The sequence below is a fragment of the Bos grunniens genome, chromosome 5 (genome assembly GCF_055505025.1).
Source record: "Bos grunniens cultivar Pamir isolate PY7600 chromosome 5, Bosgru_T2T1.0, whole genome shotgun sequence".
NCBI classification, from domain to species: Eukaryota; Metazoa; Chordata; class Mammalia; order Artiodactyla; family Bovidae; genus Bos; species Bos grunniens.
The window spans coordinates 58251569-58276124 of record NC_141169.1 but is presented as its reverse complement, the minus strand read 5'-3'; the positions used below and the strand labels follow the sequence as shown (position 1 = coordinate 58276124).

Below are 24556 nucleotides of genomic sequence, written 5' to 3'. Positions count from 1 at the left end.
CCCGGCCCCGTGTCTCCCTTTTCTTTAGAGGAACCCAAATGTTCTCCCTCCCCCGCTTTTTTCGGCAGCTCTTGTTCCTTCAGGGCTAAGTCCTGCTAAACTCCTTTCCCCCGCAGCTTGGGAGGGGCCGGCTACAGGTTCCTCTCCCCTCCTCAGGTGTCTGCCCGGCCCTCCCTCACCCCCCGTGTTGTTTTTTCCTCATCAACAGTTTTGTCTTCCTCCAAATCCCCAGTTTGGCCTAGGTTAATGTCCAACAGAAAAAGTGACCACCTCCAACACTAGGCTGCATGTCCCACTTTAAAAAAAAAACAAAAACCAGCTGAGAGCAATGGCTGACTAGGAATTTACTAAAGCTTTGAAATGAAGCTTCTGAAGTTTTATGGGGTCACAGCTTGCCTTCTCTCCCGTACTCCACCTTCCTGACTTCCACCAGAGGCCCAGCTCAGAAAATCTCAAAAAGACTCGTGTAAAAATACATTCAATACATAATCATTGCAAGTGTTCTAACACTGCCATCCTTAACCCTTGCCCCTTTCACCAATCGTTCTTCAGCCCTGCTGGATCTCCTTTCCATAACCCTGTTACTAATGATTAAAGGTAAGAGTGAGATGAAGTCTCTAAAAACTAGAGGAATGCATTGTTCCTGTCTGTACTATCTGAGGTGTACTTTCTGCAAGAATCAGTCCTAAAGTGGCTCCAGTTGACCACCCAACCCTAGGCCCCCCACTGTGCCCTCAGACATCCTGTCTCAGCTCTGGGGCTGACAGGAAGTGAAACTCAATTGTCTGCATAGCAGACCTGCCTGGGACCCAGCCCTGAGCCCCGGATGTGCCACCTCCCCCCTCCACCCAAGGAGGAAGAGGAGAACGAAGATGATGGGGAGAACAAGGCTGTTGTTTTTTCCTTTCCCTTTGTTCGTTGCGGTTTCTTTCTTTCTGATTTTTATGATGTGGTTGATTAAAGAAATGAGCACCTGGAACTGTAGGCATTAGAAGCCTCCTCCTTAGATGTTTCTTGGCCTTTCTTCCTCTCACCCCCATCAGTAAGTTACTGAGGTATGATGGAGCACAGATCTTGAAGAAGACTCAAGCCCACAGTATAATTGATTCCATCTTATTCCTTATTAGAGGCATCATCTCATTCCCCACTTTGAAGTCTCAAAAAAATGTCTTAAAAGGAGTATCTTTAACTTCATGTAGGAACACAGCTGAGCATGACAGAGTGAAAAACACACGTTGTACATAGGGTGGTAGCACTACAAATGTTATTTGTGAGGAAATCTGAGTTCCTTGAGGATTAGTATCATACCAAGATTTCTAGGTGAGGGGCACAGGAGAATAAAACTGATTGGAAGAGGGGCTAAGGGAGCCTGTTCTTACATCATTCAGGATGGCTTACACACATACCCATACTCTTTGGTGCAGTCCCTAAGCTGGGCTATCTATGTCTTTGGCCGTTCTGCAAAACAAAGTAGAGGACCTGATGCATAATAATCCTTCAAAAGTGCTTATGATTCCATGACTAAGGAGATCATGTAGAAAGAGGAGACGAAGGATAGAGGGTGGCAGGGTTCTTGTCTTTTTAAGCTTAGAGGGGAGACAGAAGCAGAAAGACAGGCTGTCTCCACTCCCTACCTCAGATCTCCAGTTCAGATGCAACAATAATACTCCAAACTCTTATTACTCAGCAGCTATATTTCTGATAAAAATGGAGGGTTCTCTTCCAAGTCTCAAAAGTCAGGAGCTGCTTAGATCCCTGTTTCCACTAGAGGGCCTCATGTATTCATTCCTTCTCCTCTCCAACCCCCACCAAAAATATGTGTATATTACACGTGTGTTTATGTGTACTTACACGCACAACATACACACAACACCCAAATACACCCTTCCAATCAGAGCTCCCCCCTCCCTACTCTCCACCACCAGGTGTAAAAGGGAAGATTCCAAGAACTCAAGCCTTTGTTACTGTGTCCTATTTCAATGAAGGGTAGGACGGGGTTAGACCGGCGTTGGGGCGGGGCCAGGGAGCTGGATGCCTGGGTCCTCAGTTCCTACCAGTGAGTCCCTAGGCCTCTGTCTTTCTCCCCTGCTCTACCAGACTCACCACCATCCATGCTGCCCCAAGAGCCTTAACTCGGAGCAGATTCCAGACAGGAGAAGCTGAAAGGATCTCCTTTCACCCCGACTTTTGACCAGGGCTTCCACACCACCTGCCAAGGCCAGCAGGTAAAGTGAGGGTTAGAGCACAAAGAAAGGGTGGACACAGAGGAAAATGCTCTTTGCACCTGAACCTTGACCCCAGAATTAAGGGAAGAATCTGTGTCTTGAAAGGAGTTGTTCTTAGCCTGGGGAAAACAAATCTGAGACATCTGGGGTTTGGGTTTAACGGAGGCGAGAAAACTGGAGGCAAAGGTGGGCAGATTCTCTGTGTCAAGCAGTGTGGAGCCCGTGGTGGCAGGGAAGTGTTTGGTCATAGGATGTGCAGTTTGGCACTCTGGCCTTGCTGCTGAAGCATCTCCTGAGTGTAAATTCAATCCATGGTGGACTGAAAGGACTTGGGAAGTCCCCTGATGGCAGCATTTAGGAGAGGGTGAGAAGGTGGCTGGGTGGGCAACTGCCAAGCTGTCTCATCAGCGGGCTCCCCATCCCATTCCCACCTATCTTCGCCTGCCTGGGTTGGGATTCGGGGAGAGGCTGTAAGTTACTGGAAAGACGGAAACAGAGCTGTTACCGGGGCGGGAAGATGAGCAGCGTTGGAATGCGGAGAAAGTGGCACAAACCAGAGCCTTGGAGATCTGGGGATCGGGGGAGGAGGGAATCGGGTCTGATGAACTAGAAGTTCCCCGAGTTGGGGGCGCTGGGCGCCGGCTGGCGGGCGGGCTGGCCGGGGTGGGGGGCGGGCAGCTGTGTCGTCAGGAGCGGGGCGGCCCCGCGGCGGCCGCGCCTGCCTGGCCCGTCCCCTCCAGCCCAGCTCGAGCTCCAGCTCCCGCGCCGGCGCTCCAGCTCCGACCGCGCGCCCTCCGCATGCAAGGTAGAGACTCCGCGAGCCCCGCGCCGCCTCCCACCCTCCCGCACTCGAGCGGGTCGGGTCGGAGGCCGCGGGAGGGGACGCCCCACGGGCTGGGGTAGGGCTGCTGGGCCGAGAAGGAGGAAGCGTGACAGCTGGAGTGGGTAGCTAGAAAGGTTTGCGCCAGGAGCCGGGGGCAGCAGGAGGGTTGGCCCAGAACCCCATAGGCAGCGTTTTCCCTATACCTTCCCCTCCATCTCTCGGATCCCTGATCACTCGGACGGATGCTGAAGCTGGCTCCTAGGGACCCGAGTCGGAGGAAACTCAGCTTTGGAACCTCCACAGCGCTGCACGGGTGAAGGGTACTTGTTTGGCCTCCTGGTGCCCAACTTCCCACCCCTCTCCTTTCTACACCTGTCAGCGGGAAGTTTCTGAAACTACCAGGGTCTGAATCCCACTTTTCACCTTTAAATTGGGAAAATGAGGTTTATGGAGGAAGGCATGCAAATATTACCGGGCATCTTCCCAACCTCCTAACCATATGAACCCACATCCCCCAACCATGCCAACATTGTAACTTCCTCCTGTACTACACAGCGACACTCCCACCACCCCACACACACAAATAGCACCTCCTTAATCAGAGAGCACTACCGTCTGCGATGTTTGTGGAAGCTTAACAAATTTCAAGGCTTCAAGCCAAATGATTCCCTCTCAGGGGCCACTGATAGCAAGGATGGGCAGGAAAGAAGGGATCCTCCCCCAAACCTCAGAAAGAGGAGGAGGATGCAAGCCCTGGAATGGCTAAGGGATTCAGAAGTCCAGGTAATCTGTTCTGGGCGGTCAAAGAGGAGTGCCTGCCCCTTGGGGTTCCTTGCTGATCAGCCTGAGTGTTCTGGGGACATAGCTGATTCTTGGGTAGTGGTAAACCTACATGACTTGGAACGTGAGCCGTGAGTGTTGAAGTGAAAAAGAAACTTTAAATGTTAGCACAGGCTTTGGAAATCATATTTATCTCTCAGTTACCAGCAATTTTAGTACTTAATGTTTAAAATAAGATCTAGAAGACCAGAGACACTGAGATTTAATGGAATGGACTAAGGATAGAATGTCTAGAGTCTGGGTGTGACCTTGAGAGAGTAGTTCTCTCTCTGGGCCGCAATTTTCTCCTCTGTAAGATAAGAGAGTTGGTGCCTCCCAGCTTGGAGGATGTTCTAGGATTCTCCGCCTCCATGTCAACTTCTTATTTTCTCACCCCAAGTTAGTAGGGGCAGGCAGGGAAACCAGAGGAGGGAAGGGAAGGGAAGGGTGAGTCACAAATAGCTGGCAGGCGGGCAGCAGACCCCACCCTCCCAGCCCTAGCATTCGCCTGGACTAGCCCAGGTTATGGCTTCAGGGTTGGGATGGAGCAGGACAAAACTGGACTTGTTTCAGATTTTTAAGGCCCTGGACACCTGAAAAAAATCCCAGGAGGCTTTATGTCCAAGTTCTCAGCCCAGACGTGTCGTTGGACCCTGATCATCTAGTTTCTATAGCCACCTCCTCACCCTCCCAGAGGCAAAGTGCAGGATCTTGATATTACATGTCTGTGCCTGAGACATGGCACAAGTGGGAAGCTGTACAACTGGGCTTCCCTGCCTCTGGGAGTCCCTTGGAATTTATGCCATCCTGGGTCCAAGGCATCATTTTTCCTAATCTTCAGACATGTTTCTCTAGGTACCACCCTTGTATAATAACAACAAGCTAATGTTTATTGAGTTATTTCTCTGTGCCATGCAGTTTGCTAAGTATATTGCATGTTTTACCTTATGTAATCTCCACGTGGTGACTGATTTCTCCAGGTACCCATTTTACAGATAAGAAAAGGGAGATGAAATAACTCATCCAAGAGCTAGAATTCCAATCCATGCCTATCTAATTCAAAAATCCATTCTTTTAACTTCTACTATATACTACAGTTAAGACCAGAAGGGTTTGAAAAGACAGGCAAGAGAGGAGTATTGTGCCTTTCCTGTTTGCCCCTTGCTTGCTCACTCAGTCATTTTCTCTCTCACATTCCATTTCCTGGAACCTTGGAGCCATCTAAGAATCCCCAGGGGTAATCAGAGGCTAATTAAGCCATACGGGCCCCATTAAGCATAAGACAATTATGTATTCATTAGATCTGTTGGCAGGCAAAGTTAGATTATAGTCAATGAAAGGGCCAGATGGGTGGAGTCCTTTCTTCAGAATATTAGTGTCTCAGTACCTGCTTTTAAGTGTTCCCAGAGAGTGTCCAGAATAGGAATGCTATACTTGGAGGTATGTGGCAGAGATGTCCCAAAGGCAGAGGCTGCAGAGAAGGTTCTTGCGTCATCAGAAAAGAAATTTTAGTGGGCCCTAACAGCCTCCTTAAGCCTGCCCCAACAACCCTAAATAAGTGGGCAGAAGTGAGACAGAAGGTTAGGGCCTTGGGTTGAGTACCACAGTAAGTGGCTTTTAAACATCATTCATCATTTTCCTTCTCCAGGGGATCTTCCCAAACCCAGGGATTGAACCCAGGTCTCCCGCATTGTGGGCAGATGCTTTAACCTCTGAGCCACCAGGGAAGCCAACAAATAATTAGTTAGCACCTACTGTATGTGTTCCAGGCTTCCCAGTGGCTCAGTGGTAAAGAATCTGCTTGCAATGCAGGAGACCTGGGTTTGATCCCTGGATTGGGAAGATCCCCTGGATGAGGAAATGGCAACCCACTCCAATATTTTTGCCTGGGAAATCCCATGGACAGAGGAGCCTGGAGGGCTGCAGTTCATGGGGTTGCAAAGAGTCAGACACGACTTAGCAACTAAACCACCACCACCACCACCACATGTGCTCCACGTTTTCTCGTATTCCCCTCGCTGTCCAGATGGATGCTCTAGCATCCCATTTATCATTTTTGGATTAATATTCCCCAAATATGACTCCCTAACTTGATACAACTATCTGTACAACTGTTACGGAACACTTAAAACATGATGGGCATTAGGTACTGAGGACAGAGTGGTGAACAAGTCTGATAAGCTCCTGCCCTGTGAAACTTACATTTTGGTAGGAGATGACAAACAGTAAACAAAGAAGCAAATGAATTGACAAGATAATTTTCAGTTGTGATAAGTTCTGCCAAGGAAACAAAGGAGGTTGCTATGTAAAGGAGGGGGCCTACCTTAGGACAGAATGATCTGGAAAGGTCTCTTGGAGGAGCTGACATTTCAGCTTAGGCAAGAAGTCATCTCTGCCAAGAGCAGGGAAGGGTGTTCCAGGCAAACAGAACAGTAAGTCTCATGGCCCTGAGCAGGGAAGAACTTCGTGTGCTGGAGGAACAGAAAGGAGGGCAGTGAGACTAGAGAGCACTGTGTGAAGGGGAGAGTGAAACAAAAGGACAGAGAGGCAGGGGTGTGTGTGGGGAGAAGTGGGCGGGGGTATGGGGGAACGCACCGCACAGTTCTTGGGTTGGAGCCTTGGCGCCTCCACTTTTTACCTGCCATGGGAAGTCCCAACCTCTTTGAGCTCCGATTTTTTTCATCTATCAGATCAGATCAGATCAGTCACTCAGTCGTGTCCGACTTTTTGTGACCCCATGAATCACAGCACGCCAGGCCTCCCTGTCCTCCCTGTCCTGTTTTTCATCTATAGAATGGCTATACCAATGATTTCTTATCTCAGAGTTTGATTTTACTTCTTAATACAATAATAACTACCATTCCTTATAGACCGTCTATATATGCCAGGTGTTATACTAGGTACTTTTCATACATTCTTTTTTTCTTTTCTTTTCTCATGCATTATTTGACTTAATCCTCGCAACTATGAAAGATAGACATCATTCTCCCCATTTTATAGATATAACTTGCCCAAGTCACACGATGGTATCAGAGCTAAGAATGGAATCCCCATATGACTAACCCCAGTTCTGTCTGATTCCAAAGTGGTGCTGTACTATGCTAATGTAATTTATTATTGTTACTGCTGTTATTGAATCTTCAAGGCAAGTTGCCCCCTGCAGCTTGGCCCCTGGGCCAGCAGTGGTCAACATGATCCACACAGGGCTCGTCCTTGGTTCCTGAGTCCCACAGCTGAATGCTGGGGCTTCCTAAACACTGCCAACCTAGCAGGGTGGAAAGAAAGCTCCCTCACTCAGCACAACCGTCCTGGAGCTGATGCTCAGCGCCTTCTTCCCCTACCTCCTCCCACTTGTCTCCTGCCTGGGGCCCGCCCTCCCCCAGTGGAGCTCCGCAGGACGCAGACAGGCGGGGCCGGGGCTGGGGGCCCGGCTAGAGCTGGTTCTGTGTCGCGCGCGTCAGAAGCGCTAGAGGTCGTTGCGGGGCGTGGGTGACTCTGGGAGTGGTGGCTGAGCGGGGCTGGGGACCAGGGCTGGAGGCGGAGCAAGATGGGGTCGTGGCCCGGGAGGCGTGCGGCCATCTCAGTGAGAACCACTGCAGGGCCGGGACTGCGGGATCCGAAAGGAAAGGGAGATGGGACTGAGCTCAGGGCCGGCCGAAACTGAGATTGTGGAGATTGGGGGTGGAGGCAGAAAAGGTAGAAAAGCGGACGAAGGACACACCCGCAGAGACACTGTAGCCTAGGAAAGCGGGGGTGGGGGCGGGGAAGTGAGGGTGGTCAAGAGATGAATCAAGACAGACTGGGGCAGAAGTCAGAGAGCTGGAGAAGGATCCAGAAATGTTGGAGATGGAGTCAAGGATGAGTCAGAGAAACAGACACAGAGAACAGACACTGTCAGGGAGAGATGGAGACACAAAGGAAAGTAACAGAGGAAAAGGAAGATACTTGGGGAGGGACTCAGACAGAGAAGGAAGAGAAACAATAGTAGGAGTGGGAAATGAATGGAGCAGACAGAAGCGAAGAGGCACAGAGAGTTGATCAGTCCTACCACATGCTCTTGTCATCTTCTTCCAGAACTGCCCTTGGAAGCAAAGTTCCAAGGCCCAGAAGTACTACAAACAAGCTGCCTTTGTGTTCATCCTTAAGAAAAAAAGAAAGATGGCCAAGGAGAGGGGCCTAATAAGCCCCAGTGATTTTGCCCAGCTGCAAAAATACATGGAATGTGAGTCTTCCCTCTCAGTCATTCAGTCCTGGAGACCCTACCCTTAGACAATCCCTCCTCCTCATTCCCCCCAGCTCCCCCTCTTTTCCCTAGTGGCCTTGAGACTAGATGCTCTTGAGATATGCCTGACTGGGAGAAGGAGGGCAGGCAAATCGGGAGACACCTGGGGTCTTAGCTTTCTACTCACCTTCTCTAAATCTTAACTGCCTGCTTCAAATCTCAGAGAAGAGAAGTAAAGAGGGCAACCGATTTGGAGGAACTGAAAGGTTTTTCTCTCTGTATTTCTGTTTTTTCTTGAAATTTCTTTTTCATCTCGCTGGAGTCTTCTTTCCTGTTGGATGTCGGGGGAGGGGGTGACTAGCAGAGGGTAGGGAAATCTGAACCAGAATAACACTATTTTCCCTCTCTTCACTCCCTAGACTCCACCAAAAAGGTCAGTGATGTTCTGAAGCTCTTTGAGGATGGTGAAATGGCTGAATATCTCCAAGGAGATGTAAGTGGCCACTGGGAAATCGTCTCCTTCACCAACTCCTCCCACCTTTGTTTTTGCTACTCGATTGGGATCCCCAACTTCCAGGGATTATTCTGGCCGAACCCTTGCTGTCCTCTCTCCAGATTCCCCCCGCACCCATGGTTACTGCAGCTGTTACTTAGGACAAAACGAGATTCTGTGAATTCGGGACTTAGCCCAATAAACCACACTCCTGCCTTGGATGCTTCTCAACTCTGCATTTATTGTCATGTCCCCACCACTCCCAGCGCAGTCCCCAATTCCCATCCCGCAGATCTCCCTGGGGTAATGCTTGCTCTCATCATAGGCCATTGGATACGAGGGGTTCCAGCAATTCCTGAAAATCTACCTGGAGGTGGATAATGTTCCAGATCACCTAAGCCAGGCACTGTTTCAGTCCTTCCAGACTGGCTACTACATAGAAGACACTGTAAGAGAAGGTATGGTCACACATGGGTGGGACTGGGCTGGGCCTCCAGCCCAGAAGAAAAGTCAAATTACGTGGGAGTTTGGGGAGTGAGAGTTGAATTGAGTCACATCTTGGGGGCAGGGTGGTGGGAAGGAGAGGTAGAGGGTAGCCAGGCTGGTCTAGGACCCAGAGGGAGAAAAGTGAAAGGTGAAAGGGGAGAGTTGAAACAAACAAAGGAAAAGAGAATAGCCAGATGGAGGGAGCCCCAACCTGAGATCTGCTGCACTTTTTGTGACCAGATGTGGTATGTCTCAGTGATGTCTCCTGCTACTTTTCTCTTCTGGAGGGTGGCCGGCCAGAAGACAAGCTAGAATGTGAGTTGCCATTCTGGACTGGGAGAGGGGAGGAAAGGTGAAGGGAAAGAGGGTATTCCCTAGCCAGACAAAGGTGGGGTCAGAGAATGGGCCCCATTTCCTTTGTTTCCCCAGACTCCTTATACCTAACGCCATCTACCAGAGTCACCCTAGTTCCCATGTCTTATATATTTTCACGTGGGTGACCTAGGATGTTCTTGGGATTTGGGAGGTGTATACTGTTGCCCCTCCCTTTTTGTCTCCTGTCTCAGTTCCAGCCCCAAGTCCTGAGTTTTTCATCCAAACAGTCTCTCCTTATCTCTTTGTTTCCCCTGTATTCGGTTATGAATTCTTTGGATATCCCTCACAAACTGACCCCTAAAACACCCCACAGTCACCTTCAAGCTGTACGACACGGACAGAAATGGGATCCTGGACAGCTCAGTGAGTTGGGGGACCTATATGCTGGGCAAGGGAGTATGTGTCCGTTTGTCTGTGCTCTCCTGTCCCAACTCTTCCAGGACCTTAAGCAGAGGAAGCTAGAGGGAGAAGCTGAGTCCTCCAGGACTAAATTTGGGAGTAGGTCCCAAGCTCTTGGAGCTTCCTTGATGGCTCAGTGGTAAAGAATCTGCTTGCCAGTGCAGGAGACTCAGGTCTGATCCCTGGATCAAGAAGATCTCCTGGAGAAGGAAATGGCAACCCACTCCAGTATCCTTACATGGAGAATTCCATGGATGGAGGAGCCTTGTGGGCTATATAGTCCATGGGGTCGCAAAGAGTCGGGCATGACTTAGCGACTAAACAACCACAACCCAAGCTCTTGACGCCTAAAAGTGGATGCTGGAGACATGATCTGGGGACTCCCTTGCAAAGATAAACACATAGGCACTCATTTACTTGACAGAGGCACTTGAGAATGAGAGGGGGTCTGTGGGTGGAACCTTGATCTCTAGAGAGTTTGGACAGTTGGTAGTGAGGTGGGATATGGCTGTGGCTCTTACCCTCTTCGTCCCCAGGAAGTGGACAGGATCATCATACAGATGATGCGAATGGCTGAATACCTGGATTGGGATGTGTCTGAGCTGAGGCCGGTAAGGCGATTCTTCCTGCATGTCCCTTCTTATACTTCCTCCTTAGTCAGTCCTTTATTTGTCCTCCCCCATTTCTGACAGGCAGCTTGGTTGCCCTCGGCTAGGATGGTTAGGCTGAGTGTCCTAGGGGGCAGTAGAAGTAAGGGGTTACTCACCCCATAAGTCTATCTCCCTGCCTTCTCTGCTCAGATTCTTCAAGAGATGATGAAAGAGATTGACTATGATGGCAGTGGCTCTGTGTCCCTGGCTGAGTGGCTCCGGGCTGGGGCCACCACCGTGCCACTGCTCGTGCTGCTGGGCCTGGAGATGGTGAGTAGGAGAGATTTGTGAGGATGGGTAAAACAGTTGTCTTGGGTTGTAATTGCCAGAGTTGGCTCTCTAAGGGCTTAGACATTCCCCAGTGTCTGCTATGCCCTCCCAGACCCTGAAGGACAATGGGCAGCACATGTGGAGACCCAAGAGATTCCCCCGACCAGTCTACTGCAACCTGTGCGAGTCGAGCATTGGTCTTGGCAAACAGGGGCTGAGCTGTAACCGTGAGTGATGGGGCCTAGAATTGTGGGAGAAGAGGGGAAGCCCAGCTATATGTGGGAACACGGTGCTCTGAACTCCGAGAGACCTGAGTTTGAATCCTGGGCTCTTCCAGTGACTGGTTATGTGACCTTGTTGTGATTGTTTCAGGTCTCAGCCATACATATACATGTATCCATTCTTCCCCCGACCCCCCTCCCATCCAGGCTGCCACATAACATTAAGCAGAGTTCCATGTGCCATACAATAGGTCCTTGTTGGTTATCCATTTTGAATATAGCAGTGTGTTCATGACCTTGCCAAACTCTCTAACTATCCCTTCCCCCCAGCAACCATAAGTCCATGCTTTCAGTCTGTGAGTTTCTTTCTGTTTTGTAAGTTCATTTGTATCATTTCTTTTTAGATTCCACATATAAGGAATGTCATACGATAGTTCTCCTTCTCTGTCTGACTTACTTCACTCAGTATGACATTCTCTAGGTCCATCCATGTTGCTGCAAATGGCATTGCTTCATTCTTTTTAATGACTGAGTAATATTCCATTGTATATACATACCACATCTTCTTTATCCAGTCCTTTATCGATGGACATTTAAGTAGCATCTAGGTCTAGCCACATAACATCTTTAAGTCTTAGTTTCTTCAACTGAAAATGAGATAATATGAGCGTTAAATAAGTTGATACCAGAAAAGTACTTCATTCATTGCATGTATCTACTATTAAGTCTGCAATAAAAATTAGCTATTATTTTTGGTGGTGTTATATCTGGGCATCCTTTTACATCATCCAGCTCAGTTTCTTGACACGTGAATGGAGTGGGGTTGAGCATTTGGTAGCAATTGCTCTTTTAGGGGGAAGAGTGAGCAAAAGACCCAGGTCTTGGAGGTGAGTCCAAGTCCAAGTCCACCTCAAACTTTAATTCTGTGCCACACCCTCACAGCAAGGGGTTAGATGTCAGCTGCAATGAGTAATGCTGCCTGGCCCCCAGGTAAGGAGGAAATAGGGGATGGGGGCAGCAGTTAAGGTGCTGACCTTTCTCCCTCTGGCCCAGTCTGTAAATACATCGTTCACGACCAATGTGCCATGAAGGCCCTGCCCTGTGAAGTCAGCACCTATGCCAAGTCTCGGAAGGACATTGGTGTGAGTGACCCCATGCCCACTCAATCACCACCCACATCCTGGCCCTGGGTCTTGGCCCGTTGCTGCCCTGAGACCTTCCCCAAGTCCCTGCCTCAGACCCTCTCAGACAAGAGATTGCCTTTCTCCCCAAGGTCCAATCACATGTGTGGGTGCGAGGAGGCTGTGAATCTGGACGGTGTGACCGCTGTCAGAAAAAGATCCGGATCTACCACAGTCTGGTTGGGCTGCATTGTGTGTGGTGCCACCTAGAGGTCAGTTTGGGAGCTATCAGCCCAGCCTTGCTCTGGGCCCCTAGATGAGCGGCCCTTTCCACCCCACCACCCACCACCACCCACTCCCGCCTCCTCCAGCACGTCTCCCTAACAGCCTTGGTTATACTAGACTGCAAGTTGACAGGTGATGGGGTTCCCTTCATGATCTCTCCACACCTGCCTTGTCTTTCAGATCCATGATGACTGCCTTCCAGCCATGGGCCATGAGTGTGACTGTGGGCTGCTCCGAGATCACATCCTGCCTCCGTCTTCCATCTATCCCAGCGTCCTGGTGAGACTCTTGGGCAGCACTTGGGAAGGGAGCAGGAGAGCTTCCCCACTTTAAACACGGACACATACAATGTCACTTAGAGCAGAGAGCCTACATTTCTGGGATTCAAGTCAGATTGTCATCTGTTTATGGAGTCACACAATCCAGTTTTCCTTCCCTCTGCCTCCTTCCCTTCCTAGGCCTCTGGACAGGAGCGTAAAACTAGCAAAATAAGCCAGAAGACCATGGATGATTTAAGTTTGAGCACTTCTGAGGCTCTGCGGGTACAGGGCCAAGAGGGCTTCATGGTGGGGACTTCATGGGAGGAAACCTGGGTGTTGGAGCCTGCTCCCTGGGAGGGGAGGGGAAAGCCTTCTGGGGGGAAGCCAGCCCTCTGCCCCTGTTTCTAGGGTCCATCTTCACTCTGACAAAATCCTGCTTTCCTTATCCTTATTTTCTTCCCTCAATGCAGATTGATCCTGTTTCTAACACCCACCCACTTCTGGTCTTTGTGAACCCCAAGAGTGGCGGGAAGCAAGGCGAGAGGTAAGGAGAGAGAGAGAATAGCCTTTGTGAAATCGAGGGAGAAGACCAGCAGAAGTGGGGAATCTATATGTATGGAGGGGACATACCTTACGGACATTAAGAGTGTGGAGTACAGGGACTTCCTTGGAGGTCCAGTGGTTAAGACTCTGAGCTTCCACTGTGGGGGGCAGGGATCCCATCACTTGTTGGGGAACTAAGGTTCTGCATGCCACGCAAAAAAAAGAGTGGAGTACAGAATGTCCATCCCCTCCATGAGCTTTCTTTTTTCTCCACACAGGGTGCTTTGGAAATTCCAGTATCTGCTGAACCCTCGACAGGTGTTCAACCTCCTAAAGGATGGTCCTGAGCCAGGGTGAGGATAGATTAGGGGCTGTATCACGGGTTGTGTGTGTCTGCCTTTCTGTGTACGTTGGAAGAGAGCAGGAAAGAGTGCATGTTGGGAGGGAAGGGCCAGGGAAGCCCAGAAAACCAGACTTCACGATGCTGCTTTTGCTGGGTATCCCCAACCCTGAATTCTCTGGCTCATCTTTGCTCTGCTCTCAATGGAAGGAGATAACTGTTTCTGTCTCTTCACTGAGGAGTGGCTATAAGGTTGTACTTTTTTTAGCCTTAATGGAAACAAGTCTTTTGACAAAGGGAAAGGGCATTATAAGGAATGAGAGACAATGAGTACTTACCCTGCCTTTCCAAGAGTTTGGGAGCCTTAGTCCTGATAGCCTTCGTCATTTTCCCTTTCACTTTTTGTCTCAGACTCAGATTCTTCAGAGATGTTCCTGATTACAGGATTTTGGTGTGCGGCGGAGATGGCACAGTAGGCTGGATTCTAGAGTCCATTGGTCAGTGAAGGCAGAGGCTTCAGGCTGGGCTCAGGGGGAGTGTCCCTCCAGAGCTAACTCTCTCCATCCATCTCCTCACCTGCCTCCCCAGACAAAGCCAACTTGCCTTTTGTGCCTCCTGTCGCTGTGTTGCCCCTGGGCACTGGAAATGATCTGGCTCGTTGCCTAAGATGGGGAGGAGGTAAGTGGTTAGAAATTGTTTGGTAGCTCAGCTAGTAAAGAGTCCGCCTGCAACGCAGGAGACCCCGGTTCAATTCCTGGGTCTGGAAGATCCCAGGAAGAAGGGATAGGCTATCCACTGTAGTAATCATTGGCTTCCCTGGTGGCTCAGACAGTAAAGAACCCACCTACAATGTGGGAGACCTGGGTTCGATTCCTGGGTTGGGAAGATCCCCTGGAGGAGGGTTTGGCAATCCACTCCAGTATTCTTGCTTGGGGAATCCCCATGGACAGAGGAGCCTGGTGGGCTACAGTACATGGGGTCACAAAGAGTTGGACATGACTGAGCAGCTAAGCACAGGGGAGTGAGGGAGTTAGGTAGGAAGGGGAAGGCACATAGAGAAGGCATTTAGGGGACTTCCCTGGTGGTCCAGTGGTTCAGACTCCAAGCGTCCACTGCAAGGGGTACAGGTTCAATCCCTGGTTAGGAAACTAAGATCCCGCATGCCATGCGGAGCAGCCAAAAGTTTTGTTTGTTTGTTTTTTAATTTAAAATAGGCATTTAGGCATCTGGTGAAGAAAAAGTGTTGGTGGAGAAGAGAGGCACAGATAGGTGGGTCCTAAAGTAGATCGTCTCAAAGGAAGAGGGCTCTGGAAGAAGCCAAGGACCTGAAGGGTCAAGGGTGACGGTCTGGACTTAGAAGGGTCAAGGGAGACAGTCCTCTTCCCTATAAACTTGAAAATACTCTTTTGTTTCTCCCAGGTCTTAGAGCTCAGAATCAAAGAAAATGTGAGTGAAGAAGACAATGTGGGAATAAGAAAGAGCTATATGTAAGAGCTATGTACAAGAGCTAAGCCAGATACTGAGTGATGAAGCTAGCAGGGAACTTGGCTGTGGCTCATTCATTTATTCAGCCAATTACAGTTGGCCCTTGAACAGCATGATCTTGAACTGTGCTGATCCACTTACTGAGGATATTTTTTGGTAGTAAGTGTTACAGGATTACAGAGTCCATGGTTGGTTGTATCTACAGATGCAGAGGAACAGTGGATTTGGAGGGCTAACTATAAGTTATACTCAGATTAACCCCTATGTTATTCAAAGGTCAACTATAATCAGAAATCATTCATTCATTCATCATAGTTTTTTTCCCAAGTCTATTGCAACAGTCCCCTAAGGGCTCTCCCATTTCTAGTCTTTTTTTATCCCTTCGAAGAGAAGGTTTGAGGGATGGTATTGATAGATAAAGAGGTCAGTGTGGGGGAAGGTTGAAACTGTCTTGGAATGAGGAAGTTGTCTTGGAGTTGAGGCTCTTGGATTCAGAGTCCAGCTTTGAGATCTCACAGGAGATTATGGAATGGGAGCTTGCTAAGGAGAGAAAAAGGTATTCTAGGTGAAAGAAGTTGTGTAAGACCAGCAGAGCCACCAAACAACATGGTGATGCGTTTTGGGAAGTGTGAGTCATTCACTGTGACTGGGACTAGGACGCACAGTGGGCTGTGGGGAGAGGGAAGCTCGACCGAAGCGGGGTTCAGATAACAGAGGGTCATGAATGCTGCGGAGTTTCTAACTTCATCCTGCCAGAGACTGAAAGCTGACAGCCCACAGACATGATTCGTACTGTTTCATACTAGTATGTTTGCCTTGCAGAGTTTTAAACTTTTTTGACCTTGGCTATATCTAAAAATGGGTCATGTATTCTTCAATTCACCATAATTCTCTCAGCTCCCTGCTACTCATTCACTTTACCTTTCTAGCCTCTGAGGCATTTGAATGTGCCATCCTGAACCATGGGGAACTCTGGAACTCGTGAAATATATATATAGGTATATAGATATAAATATATTACTTTCTATCAGTTCAGTCACTCACTTGTGTCCGACTGTTTGGGACCGCATGGACTGCAGCACGCCAGGCTTCCCTAGTCCATCACCAACTCCCGAAGTTTGCTCAGACTCATGTCCATCAAGTCAGTGATGCCATCCAACCATCTCATCCTCTGTTGTCCCCTTCTCCTCAAAGTAATATGTAATATTACTTTGTATATAATAAAATTTTTTTTGGCCGCATTGGGTTTTCGTTGCTTTTGCAAGGGCTTTCTCTAGTTTCAGCGAGCAGGGGCCACTCTTCATCGTGATGCCCAGGCTTCTCATTGTGGTGGCTTCTCTTGTTGCAGAGCACAGGCCCTAGGCACTCAGGCTTCAATGGTTGTGGCTCACAGGTTCAGTAGTTGGAGCACATGGGCTCAATAGTTGTGGCACATGGACTTAGTTGCTCTGCGGCACGTGGAATCTTTCCGGACCAGGGTTCAAACCTGTGTCTCCTAAATTGGCAGGAGAATTCTTATCCACTGTGCCACCAGGGAAGTCCAAAATTACTCTTCATATAAAATATTATCCCAGAAAGTAGAAATATCTCTGTATATAGTAATTTGAATCTTGTATGTAAACATATGACCATTTTTGGAGGGGTGTTCTTAAATTCTCAGCATCTGACTTTGTTTATTTTTTCATTACAGTTACTGTTTTTTTAAACATTTATTTATTTTATTTGGTTGCATTGGGTCTTTTTATCTTTTTTTGGCTGCTCTGGGTCTTTGTTGCTACTTGGGCTTTTCTTTAGTTGCGGCAAGCAGGGGTTACTCTCTAGTTGTGTTACACAGGCTTCTCATTGCAAGGCTTCTCTTGTGGAGTATGGGCTCTAGGTGCCGGCTCAATAGTTGTGGCACACGGGTTTAATTGCCCTGAGGCATGAGAATCTTCCCAAACCCGTGTTCCCTGCATTGGAGAGCAGATTCTTAACTGTCGAACCACCGGGGAAATTCCTGACTTTGGTTTCATTGCAGTATTAGACTCTTTGAAATCATGAACTTTGAATCTTCACTCTTTTTTTTTCTAAAGAAACATACAGTTATTTTATTTATTAGTTATTTATTTGGCCGCACCCAATCTTAGTTGCAGCACGCACGCTCTTCGTTGTGGCATGCGGGATCTAGTTCCCTGACCAGGGATTGAACCCAGGCCTCTGGCATTGGGAGCTCAGAGTCTTGCATCTGGACCACCAGGCATGTCCTTTCACTTTGTGCTTTACAAATGAGATCTCATAGCAGTTTCTGCTAATTCCATCTGAACCATGAAAATAATTATTTGAATACAGCGCTAATGAAAAATTTGTGTTGATATTGAAAAAAATCCTAAGATTCGAAGAGGAATTGATGAAAGGAATACTGCTATGGGAGCTCTATGGAGGATGGATTGGATGCAGGAAGCAATACCTCAATTGCAGTAGTCTAGTTGATTCCTCAGTGGGTAAAGAATGTGCCTGCAATGCAGGAGACACAAGAGATGCAGGTTTGATCCTTGGGTTGGGAAGAGCCCCTGGAGGAGGAAACAACAACCCACTCCAGTGTTCTTGCCCGAAAAATGACATGGACAGAGGAGCTTGGTGAGCTACAGTCCATGGGGCCGCACAGAGTTGGACACTGAGCACAGTACACAGTCAAGAGAAGATGAACACAGAAGCAAAGGCAGCATGACCAGTGAAGTCATGAGGTAGAAGCCACAGTGAAAGTGAAGGAAAGTGAAGCCGCTCAGTCGTGTCCAGCTCTTTGCGACCCCATGGACTGTAGCCTACCAGGCTCCTCTGTCTAAGGGATTTTCCAGGTAATAGTACTGGAGTGGATTGCCATTTCCTTCTCCAGGAGATCTTCCCGACCCAGGGATCGAAACCGGGTCTCCCACATTGTAGACAGATACTTTACAGTCTGAGCCACCAGGGAAGCCACAGTACTTGGTAACTAATAGACTGGGGGATGAGGTGAAGACAAGTCTAAGACATTTTCTAGGTTTGTGAACTAAGCAGATGGGGTACTATTTATTAAGACAGGGAATTTAGAAGGAGGACCAGTTTAAGGAAGAAAGATAGATTCTGTTTTGGATATATCGAGTTCAGGTATCAGTGGAGCTCCCAGATGGAGATGTGTGGTGGATAGTTAGAACTTGACGTTAGGAATTTAGGAGAGAAGTCAGGGCTGAAGGTACGTGTTTGAGAGACATCTGCTCCAAAGAGAGAATTGATGTCCTCAGAGGAGATGAGTTACCCAGGGAAAGAGATAAGAAGAGAAGGTAGATAAGGACAGCCAGATCTTGGTAAACATTCTATTTAAAGGTTGAACAGAAAAGATGAATTATTAAAGGAGTCTGTACTAGTGTCCTATTGCTGCTGTAACAAATCACCATGGTGCCTTAAATCAACACAGATTTATTATCTTAACAGTTCTGGAGGGCACAAATCCATAATCATTTCCACTGAGCTAAAATCTTGGCAGGGGTGGAAACATACTCAGAGACTTAGAGAACAAACTTATGGTAACCGGGGGGAAGAGTTGGGGGAAGGGATAGTTAGGGAGCTTGGAATCAACATGTACACACTGCTATATTTAAAATGGATAACCAACAATGACCTTCTGAATAGCACAGGGAACTGCTCACTGTTATGTGGTAGTCTGGATGGAAGGGAGTTTGGGGGAAAATGGATACATGTATGTATATGGCTGAAACTATCACAACGTTCTTAATTGGCTATTCTCCAATATAATACAGGGCTATATTTTTTTCTAGAGGCTCTAGGGGAGAATCCCTCGCCTTGCCTTTTCCAGTTACTAGAGGCTGCCTGCGTTCTCTGGCTCATGGCCCACCTTCCGACCAACAGTGTTATCATTCCAAGCTCTGCTTCCTTGTCATATCTCCTTCCATGACTCTTCTCTCTTGTAGCCTTCTTTCACTTATAATGAGCCCTGTGGTTACACAGGGCCCAGCCAGATAATCCAGGATGATCTCCTCATCTTAAAGTCCTTAGTTTAATCTTGTCTGCAAAGTCTCTTTTGCCATTTATTCACCAATTTTGCAGATTAGGTTGTGGACTTCCCTGAAGGGCCATTGTTTTGCTTACCACAGAGACTCAGAAAAAACAGAACAGGTCCTCTGTAATTTGGTGGTATTTTAGAGGCTAAGTGAGGAGTTTCATGAATTAAAATGAGAACTAAAGATATACTGTTGGTTTTGGCAGGAATCACTGGCAGTCTTTGCCAGAAGAGTTTCACAGGGTGGTATTGAGAAAGGCAAATTATAGTGGGTTGAACCATTGATGAAATGTGAGGAAGCGAAGATATTTTTTTAATCTTTTTTTTCTTGATTACAAAAATAATACATGCACGTGGTAAATAATAATAATAATAATAATTCAGGACTTCCCCAGTGGTTCAGTGGTTAACACTTCATTCTTCCACTGCAAGAGGCAGAGAGGTTCGATCCCTCATTGGAAAAGTTCCATGTCCTGGCCAAAAAAAAAGTCAAACATCTCAGATATACTTGCCAAGAAAATGAAAGTTCCCTGGAATCTACTCCCTCAAGTTTTGGAGTCTGTTCTTCCATATTTTTCTCTCTAGACACATACTAATATGTATTTAAGCAATAAGATCATTTTATTGATGTTTTTCTATTTTCAATAAACGGTTCATCTTAGTTATATTTCAATATGGTCAGGTTTGCCTCACTTTTTTTTTTTACTACTGAGCGGCATTCCATTGTGTGAATATGCCATAATTTATTTAAGTAGCCCCCTCCACCCACCCACCCTTTTTTTCAGCCATACCATGAGGCTTGCAGGATTATAGTTCCCCAACCAGAGACTGAACCTGAGCCTTGGTAGTAAAAGTATCAAGTCCTAACCACTGGACCACCAGGGAACTTCCTAACTAGTCTCATATTGATAGACATCTGGGTAGCATTCAATTTTTTAATCACATACCATGCTGCACTCTATTTCTGTACACAGCTGTGAGAATTTCTCTAGGAGAGATTTCTAAAAGTGGAATTGCTGGCTCAAAGAGTATAAACATTTTACTGGTTATTTTATCTTTTAAAAATTATACAAATATTGCATCAGTACATTTTCACTGTGAAAGATTTTAAAAAGTAAAATATGTGAGTCTTCACATAAAAGTTTCCTCTTCCCTACCCCCTCACCAATTTCCACATTCCTCCCCAGAGATAACCACTGTTCCCTATTTGCACTCATTTTTCTGTTTACACAAACACACAGAGCTTTTAAACAAACAAAGGGGATCACACATTGTCCTGGCACTTCTTTTTTCTTTGAATATGTCTTGGAGAACTTTCCAAGTTATTTCTTAGAGATTTGAATTAGATTATAATAGCTGCACATTATTTCATGGCATGGATTTGGCATAATTTATATAGCTTTCCCCTCATAATGGATATTTAGTTTTTTGGGTTTTTTTTTTTGCTATTTTAGAGAGTGAGTACCTCAGCAAGAATCCTTGTACATCCATCCATCTCTATATACATTTGTGTTTCTGGAGGAGAAATTCCTAAAAGTGGAATTGCTGTGTCAGAGAATATGTTTTGATAACATTTCAATAAAAGTTGCCAAATTGTTTTCCAAAAATGAAATACCAATTTATGCTCCAACTAACAGCAGATGAGAGTGCCAGTTTATTCATAATCCCATTAACACTTGGTTTTCTCAGCCTCTTTATAATTTGTCAATCTGACAGGCAACAAAAAGTTAACTACTTTACAGTTTTAATTTACGATTCTTTTAGTTATTAGTAATACTAAGCATCTGTAATAGGCATATTGGCCATGCATATTTTTTCTTTTGTGATTGGCTTGAGTTGTTTGCCCATTTTTCTATTGACTTTTTGAATATAATGTTTTGTAAGTACTTTTCAAAAGTTGGATAAGTTAGTCTGTTATATGTGCTACAGGTACTTTTTCCCAGTTTGTCTTTTTTTAAAGGTGTGTGTTTATTTAACCATACAGAAGTTGTATGTTTGGGCCTTTTTTTCTTTTGGTCAGAACTATTTCTGTTTATTTTATGTCAATTTTGAAAATTCCAAAATATATTTGCTTTACTTTTGTTTGATTTCAGAAATTTTTAATTTAATTTTAATATGATTGGATTTATTGGCCTTTTTATTTGGCTCTAAGTTTTGTACTATGTTTTTTAAATTTTTTATTTTATAAAATAAAAGTTATATTTTTATACAAATATTTATAAAATAAAAAATTTTATATATTTTATGGCATACAGCTGATTAACGATGTTGTGATAGTTTCAGATGGACAGCAAAGGGATTCAGCCATACATATACATGTAGCCATTCTCCCCCTGCCCATCTAGGCTATACTATGCTTTAGAAAGGCTTTTTCCACTCAAAAATGATAAAACATTCATTCATGTTTTCTGCTAGTACAAATTTTGCTTACTTTTAAATTCTTTGACCCATCTTGAATTTATCTTAGTATCAGGGGTTGTTACTTCTGCATCCAGCACCATTTACTGAATAATCTTTTTCCATTTCTTTGAAATGTCATCATATACTAAATTCCCACATACACTCGAGTCTATTTCTGGGACACTCTGTTCTTTGCTATTGAACTTTTTATTCTATTCATGGCATTCATGCCAGTATCAGCCTGTTTTGATACTGTTGCTTTATACTGTGTTCTATCTGGGAGAAGAGAAAGCATCAGAGAAAGAGATCGTTGCCATTCATCACTCATCTTTTTCAGCGCTTTTCATTTTCCTGGCAATTTTCTTTACTTTTCCAGATGAACTTTGGCATTATGGTTAGATGTGCACACACATTGGAAACTTTCACCCTCTATGACAGTGACAGTGTGGAGAAAAGGGTCAGTAAGTGTCTGACCTTAAGACTGGTTCATGGAAGCCCTGACTGAGCACCCTGCCCTTGTGTGCTTAGGGCTGGTAGGGTCTGCAGCACAAGAGCATAGTCTCCCTGAGAATTTGTGGAGCTGGGAGCTTAGAGGAGGTCCCTCCTCTGGGACCCAGGGCTTAGTACTAACCTGTTTTCTCCCCCATCCTTAGGGTATGAGGGACAGAATCTGGGGAAGATCCTCAAGGATTTAGAGACAAGTAAGGTGGTACATATGGATCGATGGTCTGTGGAGGTGATACCCCAACAAACTGAAGAAAAGAGTGACCCAGTCCCCTTTCAAATCATCAATAACTACTTCTCCATCGGTGTGGTCAGTAGAGTGGGGCATGGGCAGGGGAGGGAGAGGAGGGAGTGGGGGTCAAGCAGGGAAAGGCTAGAAGAGGGCAGAAAAGGAACGTAGAGGCTAAGGGAGCCATGACCCAGGGAAATGAGGAGTTGGGGGATAGTGGTATGAATTGCAAGAAGAGAATGTGGGATGTATCACTCCCAAACTGGAGAGTGAAAGAAAGAGGGTTCTGTGCTGAGAAAGGAGGCAGTCTCTGATCTCACTTGCCCTGGACTCCCCAGGATGCCTCTATTGCTCACCGATTCCACATTATGCGAGAGAAATATCCTGAGAAGTTCAACAGCAGGTGAGGGAAGGGAGAGTGTGGGCATACACAGTGGCAAGGACCAGCTTTGGCCAAGTTTGACTCCATGCTTTGGTGGGCAGTGACACTTGTAGGAAGCCCCTTGACCAAGCTTCCCTGTTCCCACTGGGACAGCAGTTGGGGGGTGATGCCCTTCCCTGTCACTTAATCTACCTCTGCCAGCACTGTATAACTTGTCCCGTCCCTCCTGGGCCTGGCGTTGGGGCCAAAACACAGAATGAAGAACAAGCTATGGTACTTCGAATTTGCCACTTCTGAATCCATCTTCTCAACGTGCAAAAAGCTGGAGGAATCTTTGACAGTTGAGGTGGGTGTGTTGAGAGCCAACCCCACATCCTTTTCAGCTTCTTGTATCTTATTAGTAATTTCACCCTCTGCAGGAGCCCTCGGGAACTTCCCATATTCTTGAACCTATACTTTGACCTCTCAGCTCTCTAATTCTGATTTCCCAAGCTCTCAAGAAACACCAGTCCTTCATTCTCTCCACCCCTTGCAAACCTGCACGTCCTAGCCTTCCCTGTGTGTTACCTGGTGGAGGGAATGGGCACGGCCATTGTGATGCCATGAGGCAAGGATCTGTGCTCTCCCCGTCTCAGATCTGTGGGAAACCACTGGATCTGAGCAACCTGTCCCTAGAAGGCATTGCAGTGCTGAACATCCCAAGCACACATGGTGGCTCCAATCTCTGGGGTGACACCAAGAGACCACATGGCGATATCCATGGGATCAACCAGGCCTTAGGTGCTACTGCCAAAGTCATCACCGACCCTGATATCCTGAAGACCTGTGTACCAGGTGAGAGGAGCAGCCTTGGGAGCTGAGTTGGGGGTGGGTGGGCGGTACTAAGGGCAAAGTATGACTCTTTGGTGGCACCCTGCTTCTACAAAACCTATCTCCCTACTTCCCACCCCGCAGACCTAAGTGACAAGCGGCTGGAAGTAGTGGGGCTGGAGGGTGCAATTGAGATAGGCCAGATCTATACCAAGCTCAAGAATGCTGGACATCGGCTGGCCAAGTGCTCTGAGATCACCTTCCAGTAAGAAAAACTCCAGCTGGGGGCTCTGAGGGAAGCAGTGGAGCCAGGAAAGCAGACAGATTATGGGAATGGTGGGGAGGGCCTGTCCCAAATCTTCCTTGGTAACAAAGGGGCTTAAAGCCAACCTGGGAACAGAGTTGTGGTACTCAGCTGGCAAAGAGGCCGCCACCAATTTGTCTTGACCTTACACAGCACCACAAAAACCCTCCCCATGCAAATTGACGGAGAACCCTGGATGCAGACACCTTGTACAGTGAGTATTGCCTATGCCTGCCAGAAACAACCTCTGGGCTCTATGGATCCTAAATTTCCATTCCATGGATTCTTTACTTCCTTCTGAGGCCTGAAGTTCCCCTGTGCATCTTCCTCCTAAATCCTGATTTCTCAGCCCCTGGCCTTCCAACTGTGGCCTCTCTAGGACCCTGAACAGATTTTCCCCTAAGTCTCTGCTGCTCTAGCCCCAAGGCACCAGGTCCTGCCTCTGAATGTTCCTCCTTCCCTTCCAGATCAAGATCACCCACAGGAACCAGATGCCTATGCTCGTGGGCCCACCCCCTCGCTCCTCCAATTTTTTTGGCTTCTTGTGCTGATGGGGACATCTCAGCCTCCAAGCCAGCTGTGAACCTCCTTGTCCCTGGACTGTCCTCCCCAGGCTCTGTAAATTGCTGCCACACCCTCCTGCTAGCTCAGGGGGGTGTTCCTCCACCCTCACAGTATTTATTATCCTGCACCACCTCCACTACTCCCCATGCATATGTGCACACACACACATACACACACACACATACACACATCACAAATAATTCATTTAAAGTGCCTCATCTGAATAAAATGAACTTTTTTCCCCACTGGGATAGCTGTTAAGTAAGTGGTATACCTCCTTCCTTTATCCCTCCACCCCTTAAGTGACATAGAT

At 47.1% G+C, this 24556-nt stretch overlaps 1 protein-coding gene across 12 annotated transcripts; it reads left to right on the top strand.

Moving 5' to 3' along the window:
• Positions 1 to 157: 157 nt before the first annotated feature.
• DGKA (diacylglycerol kinase alpha) lies at positions 158 to 24504 on the top strand. 12 transcript variants are annotated; one of them, XM_086400647.1, is made up of 24 exons: positions 158 to 2225; positions 7942 to 8089; positions 8509 to 8582; positions 8908 to 9040; positions 9309 to 9383; positions 9757 to 9806; positions 10379 to 10453; positions 10643 to 10762; positions 10875 to 10989; positions 12037 to 12125; positions 12257 to 12376; positions 12570 to 12668; positions 12848 to 12931; positions 13120 to 13193; positions 13471 to 13545; positions 13944 to 14029; positions 14121 to 14210; positions 22104 to 22264; positions 22522 to 22586; positions 22821 to 22911; positions 23201 to 23399; positions 23520 to 23640; positions 23833 to 23893; positions 24147 to 24504. In XM_086400647.1, exons 2-24 carry the CDS (start codon positions 8026 to 8028, stop codon positions 24228 to 24230), a joined length of 2205 nt encoding a protein of 734 aa, XP_086256773.1. In that variant the 5' UTR covers positions 158 to 2225; positions 7942 to 8025; the 3' UTR covers positions 24231 to 24504. The 12 variants fall into 12 exon arrangements, with proteins under 12 accessions (XP_086256773.1, XP_086256775.1, XP_086256781.1 ...); XM_086400646.1 differs by lacking the exon at positions 158 to 2225 and adding an exon at positions 2964 to 3030; XM_086400645.1 differs by lacking the exon at positions 158 to 2225 and adding an exon at positions 7359 to 7450.
• The last annotated feature ends 52 nt before the right edge of the window (positions 24505 to 24556 follow it).